We start from the raw sequence: 11,607 nt of genomic DNA, 5'->3' as shown, positions 1-11,607 counted from the left end.
CTTTGAACAAACAGTCCTATCCATGAGTACCACAGCAGTAATACCTATACTCCTGTCTTCATTTGGCCTTAGCTGTTGTTAGGATTCTTTGAACAAACAGTCCTATCCATGAGGACCACAGCAGTAATACCTATACTCTTGTCTTCATTTGACCTTAGCTGTTGTTAGGATTCTCTGAACAAACAGTCCTATCCATGAGGACCGCAGTAGTAATACCTATACTCCTGTCTTCATTTGACCTGAGCTGTTGTAAGGATACTTTGAACAAACAGTCCTATCCATGAGGACCGTAGTAGTAATACCTATACTCCTGTCTTCATTTGACCTTAGCTGTTGTTAGGATACTCTGAACAAACAGTCCTATTCATGAGGACCGCAGTTCCACTAAAGGTCTTTACAGAAGACTATGAGAGGTTGATGCTCTCCATTTCTGACTACACACCAAAACCATTTCCCTTACGGTTGGTGTACTAATCGTTCGTTCACTACATAACACTATTTGGTAACTAACAAGAATGTATTATAGATACTTCTGCACTTCATATATCCCATTCAGACACATTTATCAGAATAATGTGGAATGCTCTATGCCAAACTATCTCTCTATTTTGTTTATTACAAGTCATCACAAATTGTCTTAAGTAATATTTTTTCCTAAAAGTTTCTATTTAGGAAAACCAATGCTTACTGGTAAGATAAAATGAAAAAGTTGAACTTAAGCTAAACTATGTTATTGAAATACGATGCCAGATCTGCCAGGATAAAAATCTTCATCAATGTATTTTCTAAGAGTTTAAATCAAAAGCGGACTTATTTATATTTTGAATCCAATGATGTATGGTTTCCAGCAGTGGGGATAGGCTGTGACATAAAGTCATGATATAGGAATGAGTTGATATCCATCATCGTAGCCCGGGCCTGTCAGACATTTCCCCGACCTCGTACATCAGACTGAACTCGGGTATACAGACAGACAAATGGCCACAAGTAAGTTAGGAATGACCGCGTACATCATGTCAGAGCAGCACCTATATATATGCCCTATGCATGTGAAATTGTGATACATCTTTAATACAGAAACTTTACAAAATAGTATTGTAACTGGAAATATTTTTGAAGAACATGATTGCCCTGACTTTGGTGTATTAAAGTTAGATATCCTGCTGATAACCACAGCTACTTCATTAGTCACGTTCACATATTTCTTCTTTGACTCAAGATCAGTCAGTTTGATACTCTTTTAATTCCTTACCAAGAAAATTTGCTCAAAAAGTTAAACAAGAATACTTATTTTTACATTCAGCGTTCCCAAGTTTCTCATAAGAAATTTATATTATCTCATTCACCCCTAACGAAAACATTTGAACTCTTCCAAATTAAAGGTTGGAATAGTTCATTATACAATTTCAGGAGTAGTTGAGTTAATTCAATGACACAGCTACATGAATCATACCTTATTATTTCTCCGTACTCATCCCACTTAATCTTCTCCTCCGTGTATGGGAACATTGGGTAGGCCTTCTTGGCTTGTTTGAAAAATCCAGTTCTACTTTTACCCTGAAATTGAAAACATGATAAACCTGTATAAGTACATATAACATTACACTAGGTACACATAACATTACACAAGGTACATATAACATTACATTAGGTACATATAACATTACATTAGGTACACATAACATTACACTAGGTACATATAACATTACACAAGGTACGTATAACATTACACTAGCTACATATAACATTACATTAGGTACACATAACATTACACTAGGTACATATAAGATTATACTAGCTACATATAACATTATACTAGGTACATATAAGATTACACTAGCTACATATAACATTACATTAGGTACACATAACATTACACTAGGTACATATAAGATTACACTAGCTACATATAACATTACACAAGGTACGTATAAGATTACACTAGCTACGTATAACATTACATTAGGTACATATAACATAACACTAGGCACATATAACATTACATTAGGAACACATAACATTACACTAGGTACATATAAGATTACACTAGCTACATATAACATTACACAAGGTACGTATAAGATTACTCTAGCTACATATAACATTACATTAGGTACATATAACATTACATTAGGTACACATAACATTACACTAGGTACATATAAGATTACACTAGCTACATATAACATTACACAAGGTACGTATAAGATTACACTAGCTACATATAACATGACATTAGGTACATATAACATAACACTAGGTACATATAATATAACACTAGGTACATATAACATTACACTAAGTAAACATAACATTACACTAGGTACATATACCATTACACTAGGTACATATAACATTACACAAAGTAAACATAACATTAAACTAGGTACATATACCATTACACTAGCTACATATAACATTACATTAGGTACACATAACATTACACAAGGTACGTATAAGATTACACTAGCTACATATAACATTACACAAGGTACGTATAAGATTTCACTAGCTACATATAACATTACATTAGGTACATATAACATTACATTAGGTACACATAACAGTACACTAGGTACATATAAGATTACACTAGCTACATATAACATTACACAAGGTACGTATAAGATTACACTAGCTACATATAGCATTACATTAGGTACATATAACATAACACTAGGAACATATAACATTACATTAGGTACACATAACATTACACTAGGTACATATAACATTATACTAGGTACATATAACATTACACTAGGTACATACAACATTACACTATTTAGTATCACGAATGTATTGATCAATTGAGTGAAAATCAGTGATTGTTGTGGATAGACAAAAATGTTATAAATAAACTAAATCAGATTTACTGACCTAGGTACTTACAACCCTTAAATTACCTTTGATTTATGTAACAATTACTTTATAAGATGTTTTTTGTTTTGAAAAAGATACCCAACTCTAAAGTTCCTGGCATGTGAGGGTTCATATGTAGGAAGAAGTCACTCATTTAACTCTTTCACCCCTATACATACAACTGGGCTTCAACTCCACTCCGAGTTAAACAGTCCCAAACAGCTTGACCTGTAAATCCTATGTCTGCGTGCTAAATCTTCAACAAGCATGTTTTACTGAGAACTGGTATTATTACATGTAGTACTAAAGTTTTTTTTTTAAATCAGAATACTGACAGGTCAGTAAGGGCTCCGTCTTGTGGCACTAGAATACTGACAGGGCAGTAAGGGCCCCGTCTTGTGGCACTAGAATACTGCCAGGTCAGTAAGGGCTCCGTCTTGTGGCTCTAGAATACTGACAGGTCAGTAAGGGCTGCGTCTTGTGGAACTAGAATACTGACAGGTCAGTAAGGGACCCGTCTTGTGGCACTAGAATACTGACAGGGCAGTAAGGGCTCCGTCTTGTGGCACTAGTATACTGACAGGTCAGTAAGGGCCCCGTCTTTTGGCACTAGAATACTGACAGGTCAGGAAGGGCTCCGTCTTGTGGCAATATATTCCCCATAATCATCAAGAAGCAATCTGCCCATATAGCAGAGCTTGACGTCTGATATTAGGACTTCATAAAGAATCGCAAGGAAGCAAAATATACATTTTACATGTACTATGATGTGAGGCTTGTTTCCTTCCACCTCCATATTTGCTAAGCTAACAGAAATGTAAATACCAGTGCAATGCTCATTTGTTAGCTTTGATATGTTTTATTTCAATTAAAATACCTCCTCCATCAAGAGCCAGGGTCAAAGTCAGAGATCCACTTTGTCTTTGACCTTTGTACCCAAATGACCTTGACCTTTAACCCAGTGACCCTGATCTTTGTTGACTTATTCTTTGACTCCGACAAACTTTGCTTCATAATATCATAACAAAATGTTCATCAGTGAAAAAACCCAACTTGACCTTGACCTTTAACCTTTGGACCCAGTTACCTTGACCTTAGGTCATTTGACTCGGTGTTAAGTTCTGAACGAATTTGCTTCATAATAACATAACAATAATGTTCATCAGTAAAAAGATACAATATTTCACCTTGACATTGACCCAACCACCTTGACCTTTGGTCAGTTGACTCCTTGTTTAATTCTGACCAACATTGCTTCATAGTGTCATAACAAAATGTTCATCAGTGAAATGATACTAAATTTGACCTTGACCTTTGATCTAGTGACCTTGACCATAAGTCAGTTGACTCTTTGTTGAATTCCGACTGTTGAATTCCGACTAACTTTCCTTAATAATGTCATAACAAAATGTTCATCAGGGAAAAGATACAAAATTTGACCTTGACCTTTGACTCAGTGGCCTTGACCTTTTGTCAGTTGATTCCTTGTTTAATTCTGACCAACATTGCTTCATAGTGTCATAACAAAATGTTCATCAGTGAAATTATACTAAATTTGACCTTGACCTTTGATCTAATGACCTTGACCATAAGTCAGTTGACTCTTTGTGGAATTCCAACCAACTTTGCTTCATAAAGACATAACAAAATGTTCATCAGGGAAAAGATACAAAAATTGACCTTGACCTTTGACCCAGTGATCTTGACCTTTGGTCAATTGACTCCTTATTTAATTCTGAGCAACATTGCTTCAAAGCATCATAACGAAATATTCATCAGGGGAAAGATACAAAACTTACCTTGACCTTTGATCCAATGACCTTGACCTTTGTTCAGTTGACTCCTTATTTAATTCTGACCAACGTTGCTTCATAGTGTCATATCAAATGTTCATCAGTGAAAAAATGACCTTTGACCTTGACTTTTTACCTCAGTGTGTCTCTTTGTTTAATTTCGACCAACTTTGCTTCATAATGTCATAAAATATTCAGTAAAATTAAATTTGTCTTCAACAAAAAACTTATGCTATTAACAGGGTAGCATGATGCAATATTGTAAGATCCTTCTGTTGAAGAATACAGAACATTCACACGATACCAATCTAATGCCACCATAGGGAACAAACAGCACAGTAAACTCCTTTGATTAGATAGAGGGTGACAGTTTCATAGCCAGTGTTTACGTTTATTGGGAAGATCTTAATCAATTGCTATAATGTTCTGTCAGCAAGGATTGTTAATTGGAACATTTCATATTTCAAGTAACTTCCTTAGATATTTTAATAGTCTGTGTTCATAAAATCCCTGTAACCTAAACATGTAAAACAAATCAACAGAGTTTTAATGATTTGTATTTTAACATCAGCACTTGATATTCTGATAAAACAGGTAACAAGAATCAGAGAAAAAATCTACCTGCACAATCAACTCTGGGTATTTATCGTCAGTAATGGTCCCACAAAAAACACACCTGTATCCTAGAGAATGTGATACCGTTATAAACACTGATTGACGACCAGACCACCATCCCAACAACAATTACCCAATCATTGTAATCTACAAGTTTGGTAGTACACAATAACATTTAAATATCCAACAGTTTTATTTCATATCTGGTGTCCAACATGAAACCTTACATATTTAGTTTCAGGAAATTAAAACCCAATCAAATTTAGTATCATCAATACAAAAGACATAAAATGTTTGTTTGGTATTCCAGACAACAGGCAGTAGGCACCATTGGAAACAACAAGGCATCCCTCACTAGGTTATACAATCCTATTCCATTGCAAGTCTGTCTGTTCATTTAATAATGGCTACGGTACCCACAAAAGGTAAAGGTCACTCTCTACTACAGGTCAAATCTCCAACCTCATTCAACAAATCACAAACAACATAAATTGTTATATTGTAGCGATATCATAAACAGCACACATATGTGACTTGTACTGTTATATCTTACTGATTTTAAGCATGGATGAAAGCTTTAAACCAAAAATTGTGTTTTGGTGCATAATATCTGTTATTTGTCAAATATGGTCAATTTCACCTCTAATTGAAAATGAATTTAGAAGTGTGATTAAAAATCATTATGAATTAAATTGAATACAATCCTGAAGTAAAATGATAAATATTTACCATTATGCTGTCAAACGTCTTTAAGGGTTTAACCTGGTTACACATACGGAAACGATCAAGTAAATATATATTTCATATTTAAGGATCCCTGCACCATTGCCAAAAACTGGAACTAAGTGTTAGAAACGTATTTCTGGCATGACTATATCTTTGATAAATCATTTCTGAAAAGACAATTGTACCTTGCAGGAGTTTTATGAGAAATAATAAAGACGAAATAAACAATACAATCAAGAACAGTGTCCGGAGTGGAAAAAAAATCAGCGAGTTAAGACGGGGTTTGAACACTGGAGTTCAGATTGTTATATATATACTATCTCTCTAAATAAATTGAGCTACCTGGTCACTGAAAGTGTCTTGTCCCAACTGTGCCAGTTATATCCAGACAGAAATGAAAGGGAGGTCACTGTATATAGACAATGGGACACAGGGAACCGCAAGACAGAACTGCGCTCAATTGTTTTCGGTGCTTCAAAAATGGTTATCGCTATCATCAAGTCTGTATTAAATGTAATTAACTAGAATTATACAGAACATTTTAATATAATTGAGGCTATGATAAACGGTAATGCAAAATAAATGTAAAAAGAAAGTAAAAAAATGTTTTAAAGATTGAAAGGGACACATTTTCAACCTGTAGATAATATTTTTATTTTTTCTATCACAAATTACACCTGGATGTTTATTCAATGAGGTGGTGATATATAATAATTGTGGCACATACACAAACCTTTATTTGTCTGAGAAACTGATACATTATCAACTATTTATATTTCTTATTCTTTGAAGTTGAATATCAAGGCCAACAGAAGGTTTCCACGCCATAATATATATATTTACCAGACAGTACGATTTGTAATAAAATAAGGAATTAAATTTCTTAATTTAATTCTTTGTAGGAAAAGTCTGACAAAATAGAACAAATTAGATTGTCTAAATTGGAATGAGTTCTCTCTAGTAATAAAATTACCACAAAGTAAACGAATGTTGATCGAAATTCAAAACTATGTACATATATAAAGCATTTCCTACAATTATTACATACAACTACGTAAACAGTAGACACCATTAATATCTGATAACATGTTTCGATATTTACTTTATAATATCCTACAAGCCCTTTATCATGAACAGCTGGTTAGGATCCTTAGGGAGTCACTAATTAAGATAGCATGTTGGAACTAAATTAGAACAAGGGAGAGGAGAATTGATAAAAAGGCTTATGACACCTACATAGAGCCTAAAACACATCTAGATAGATCACATCTCAAGGCCAGATACCCAAACATGCTCCACTGTCCTAATGGTAGCGATACAGTATCATTATTTATTACATTTTTGCCAGTGAAATATGGATTCTATCAACTTGATAAAACTGATATCTTTCACACTGTGACAAATATCAAAAGTGATATTTTCACAGTGTGAAAATATCACTTTTTAGAATTGACCAATCATAAAGGTATCTTCTATTCGCTGCATTCAAAGGCAACGATATTTTGTTCAGATTCATATGAAGCTACCGTAGAAAAAGTGGTTGTTATTGTAAATGTTTGGTACACAGACTTCAGTATTTACATATATATACCAGTAATGACATTTTTATAAGCAATCATACCAGAAAATAGCAGAAAACGTCGAAATTGCGTTGAGAATGCCACTCAAAATGGCGCGCAGCCTTATTGTCAAGCGTGACGTCATTAGAATATGAAGCTAATAATTACGCTTCACGTTTTCACAATGCGCGGGAGTGACTTTATCATAGAGTTGACTGTAAATTTACGAGGGATTGTCAGTCACTGTGACATCCATGTGTAAACGCTACGCTCGTCAGTGCAATGGGAGCAATTGGCTGGAGGACAACTAGGCCATGTTCTGCTGTGCAGAGAGTGGGAGTTATGATAGGAAACATGACGATGGGCACAACATTGCCACAGATATATTAGGAACACCTGGTTGTTTTGACATTTCTAACTCTGTTTGTCCTCCTCCTCGTTTCTAACTCTGTTTGTCCTCCTCCTCGTTTCTAACTCTGTTTGCCCTCCTCCTCGTTTCTAACTCTGTTTGTCCTTCTCCTTGTTTCTAACTCTGTTTGCCCTCCTCCTGGTTTCTAACTCTGTTTGTCCTTCTCCTCGTTTCTAACTCTGTTTGTCCTCCTCCTCGTTTCAAACTCTGTTTGTCCTCCTCCTCCTTGTTTCTAACTCTGTTTGTCCTCCTCGTTTCTTACTCTGTTTGTCCTCCTCCTCGTTTCTAACTCTGTTTGTTCTCCTCCTCGTTTCTAACTCTGTTTGTCCTCCTCGTTTCTAACTCTTTTTGTCCTTCTCCTCGTTTCTAACTCTGTTTGTCCTCCCCCTCGTTTCAAACTCTGTTTGTCCTCCTCCTCCTTGTTTCTAACTCTGTTTGTCCTCCTCGTTTCTTACTCTGTTTGTCCTCCTCGTTTCTAACTCTGTTTGTCCTTCTCCTTGTTTCTAACTCTGTTTGCCCTCCTCCTGGTTTCTAGCTCTGTTTGTCCTTCTCCTCGTTTCTAACTCTGTTTGTCCTCCTCCTTGTTTCTACCTCTGTTTGCCCTCCTCCTCGTTTCTAACTCTGTTTGTCCTTCTCCTTGTTTCTAACTCTGTTTGCCCTCCTCCTGGTTTCTAACTCTGTTTGTCCTCCTCCTCGTTTCTTACTCTGTTTGTCCTCCTCGTTTCTAACTCTGTTTGTCCTTCTCCTTGTTTCTAACTCTGTTTGCCCTCCTCCTCGTTTCTTACTCTGTTTGTCCTCCTCGTTTCTAACTCTGTTTGTCCTCCTCGTTTCTAACTCTTTTTGTCCTCCTCCTCGTTTCTAACTCTGTTTGTCCTTCTCCTTGTTTCTAACTCTGTTTGCCCTCCTCCTGGTTTCTAGCTCTGTTTGTCCTTCTCCTCGTTTCTAACTCTGTTTGTCCTCCCCCTCGTTTCTAACTCTGTTTGTCCTCCTCCTCCTTGTTTCTAACTCTGTTTGTCCTCCTCGTTTCTAACTCTGTTTGACCTTCTCCTCGTTTCTAACTCTGTTTGTCCTCCCCCTCGTTTCTAACTCTGTTTGTCCTCCTCCTCCTTGTTTCTAACTCTGTTTGTCCTCCTCGTTTCTAACTCTGTTTGTCCTCCTCATTGTTTCTAACTCTGTTTGTCCTCCTCCTTGTTTCTAACTTTGTTTGTCCTCCTCCTCGTTTCTCACTCTGTTTGTCCTCCTCCTTGTTTCTAACTCTGTTTGTCCTCCTCGTTTCTTACTCTGTTTGTCCTCCTCCTTGTTTCTAACTCTGTTTGTCCTCCTCGTTTCTAACTCTGTTTGTCCTTCTCCTTGTTTCTAACTCTGTTTGCCCTCCTCCTGGTTTCTAACTCTGTTTGTCCTTCTCCTCGTTTCTACCTCTGTTTGTCCTCCTCCTCGTTTCAAACTCTGTTTGTCCTCCTCCTCCTTGTTTCTAACTCTGTTTGTCCTCCTCGTTTCTAACTCTGTTTGTCCTTCTCCTTGTTTCTAACTCTGTTTGCCCTCCTCCTCGTTTCTAACTCTGTTTGTCCTTCTCCTCGTTTCTAACTCAGTTTGTCCTCCTCCTCGTTTCAAACTCTGTTTGTCCTCCTCCTCCTTGTTTCTAACTCTGTTTGTCCTCCTCGTTTCTAACTCTGTTTGTCCTCCTCATTGTTTCTAACTCTGTTTGTCCTCCTCCTTGTTTCTACCTCTGTTTGCCCTCCTCCTCGTTTCTAACTCTGTTTGTCCTTCTCCTCGTTTCTAACTCAGTTTGTCCTCCTCCTCGTTTCAAACTCTGTTTGTCCTCCTCCTCCTTGTTTCTAACTCTGTTTGTCCTCCTCGTTTCTTACTCTGTTTGTCCTCCTCGTTTCTAACTCTGTTTGTCCTTCTCCTCGTTTCTACCTCTGTTTGTCCTCCTCCTCGTTTCTAACTCTGTTTGTTCTCCTCCTCGTTTCTAACTCTGTTTGTCCTCCTCCTCCTCCTCGTTTCTAACTCTGTTTGTCCTTCTCCTCGTTTCTAACTCTGTTTGTCCTCCCCCTCGTTTCTAACTCTGTTTGTCCTCCTCCTCCTCCTCGTTTCTAACTCTGTTTGTCCTTCTCCTTGTTTCTAACTCTGTTTGCCCTCCTCCTGGTTTCTAGCTCTGTTTGTCCTTCTCCTCGTTTCTAACTCTGTTTGTCCTCCTCCTCCCTTTGTAAACACATCTCGGGGTCATATAAGTGCTTTGGTGGTTATGTTCAAAATAACCAAAGTGTCAAAACATCATTTTTATCAAATATATTTTAATTAAGAACAATCAAATAAAAAGGTAAAATTAAGATAGATTTGAAGTGTATATACATGTAGTATGTGTAAACAAAAAAACTATTTTTAAACAAGAGTTCCATTGAAGCGTATGTTCCATCTGTTCCTGCTGGCGGCCATGATAAACTTCTGGTTTGTGTCAATTTCTAACTTGAGCAAGTAATTGATCCCATGGTATCTGCAGAAAGTTTCAAGAAAATTTCAACAGTTATTGCATGGAAACCTTTTGACTTTTTTTGACAAAATCCAAGATGGCCAATGGTGGCCATTTCTGTTTTCAGATATGAGTCAAAATCAAACTTGAATATGCAATATATTCTATACAAAAGGTTTCCTGAAGATGTCAGCATTCTGTCAACAGTTATCACACAAAAACCATTTGTGCGGATACCAAAAGAGTGATCCCTATTTGACATCTTGGCTTCGCAGGTGACACAAACACAAGTGTCTAATTTATTGATATCATTGCAATGGACATGAAGTACATACTCCTATCCTTTTTATCATACATGGCAGTAAGCCATACAAAGTTGTTATTAATAATACAATTCATCTGTGTCTTTAATCTATCATCGGAGGTAACTATGCAGTCTGAGGCAGCACAGGTAACCATGCAGTCTGAGGCAGTGGAGGTAACCATGCAGTCTGAGGCAGCGGAGGTAACCATACAGCCTGGGGCAGGGGGGTAACCATGCAGTCTGAGGCAGCGGAGGTAACCATGCAGTCTGAGAGCACTTTGTAAATACTGGTAGATGCTGAGAAGTTGTTTGACAACAGATTCACACGGAGAGATCCATCTAATTTATGGAACCAACCTCTAGTATGTTCTTCTTTTTTTCCCCTTTTTTTCCCTGAATGGTGATTTTTCTCCCATTATTTATATCTAACATGTAAATCCCCATGATGATTTAACTTTTAACCCCCATAATTCTCTGGTTACTTCTATTGAGCCTTATTCTGCTGCACTTTGGGGAGCCAGACCCTTTGTTTATACAAAGTTAAGTCATCTTGGTTCAAGGATATTTCATACTAAATTTGGTGAAGAAGGTCAAAGTAATTATTTTGATGAAACTTTGTACTTCTCTATCCCAGCATGCTATTGGCCAACTATCATCACCCTGGCACTCTTCATTATTAGGATGAAGTTGTTTTCAGATTTTTACACATTTGACCCCTACAACCTAAACAGTAGGTCAAAGTCATTACTTGAGGCAACTTTATAGTGTTCTTTCCCAGCATGCTACTGGTCAAATATCATCACCCAGGGCCTTCTAGTTATGCAGAAGGTGTTGTTTTAAGGTTTTATCTTATTTGATGCTTGTGACCT

At 36.8% G+C, this 11,607-nt stretch overlaps 1 protein-coding gene across 1 annotated transcript in view; it reads right to left on the bottom strand.

The window, feature by feature from the left end:
• The window catches only part of LOC110466325 (cleavage and polyadenylation specificity factor subunit 2-like), a 202,499-nt gene that overhangs the window by 30,503 nt on the left and 160,389 nt on the right, over positions 1–11,607 (bottom strand). Inside the window, exon 13 of the mRNA XM_021522743.1 lies at positions 1,454–1,557. Within this exon, the coding sequence (XP_021378418.1) occupies positions 1,454–1,557 (104 nt within the window). The remainder of the gene's footprint in view (positions 1–1,453; positions 1,558–11,607) is intronic.

Source organism: Mizuhopecten yessoensis, unplaced genomic scaffold, assembly GCF_002113885.1.
Source record: "Mizuhopecten yessoensis strain PY_sf001 unplaced genomic scaffold, ASM211388v2 scaffold11131, whole genome shotgun sequence".
Classification (NCBI taxonomy): Eukaryota; Metazoa; Mollusca; class Bivalvia; order Pectinida; family Pectinidae; genus Mizuhopecten; species Mizuhopecten yessoensis.
Note: the sequence above shows the minus strand (reverse complement) of the source record. Positions and strands in the feature narration are given on the sequence as shown.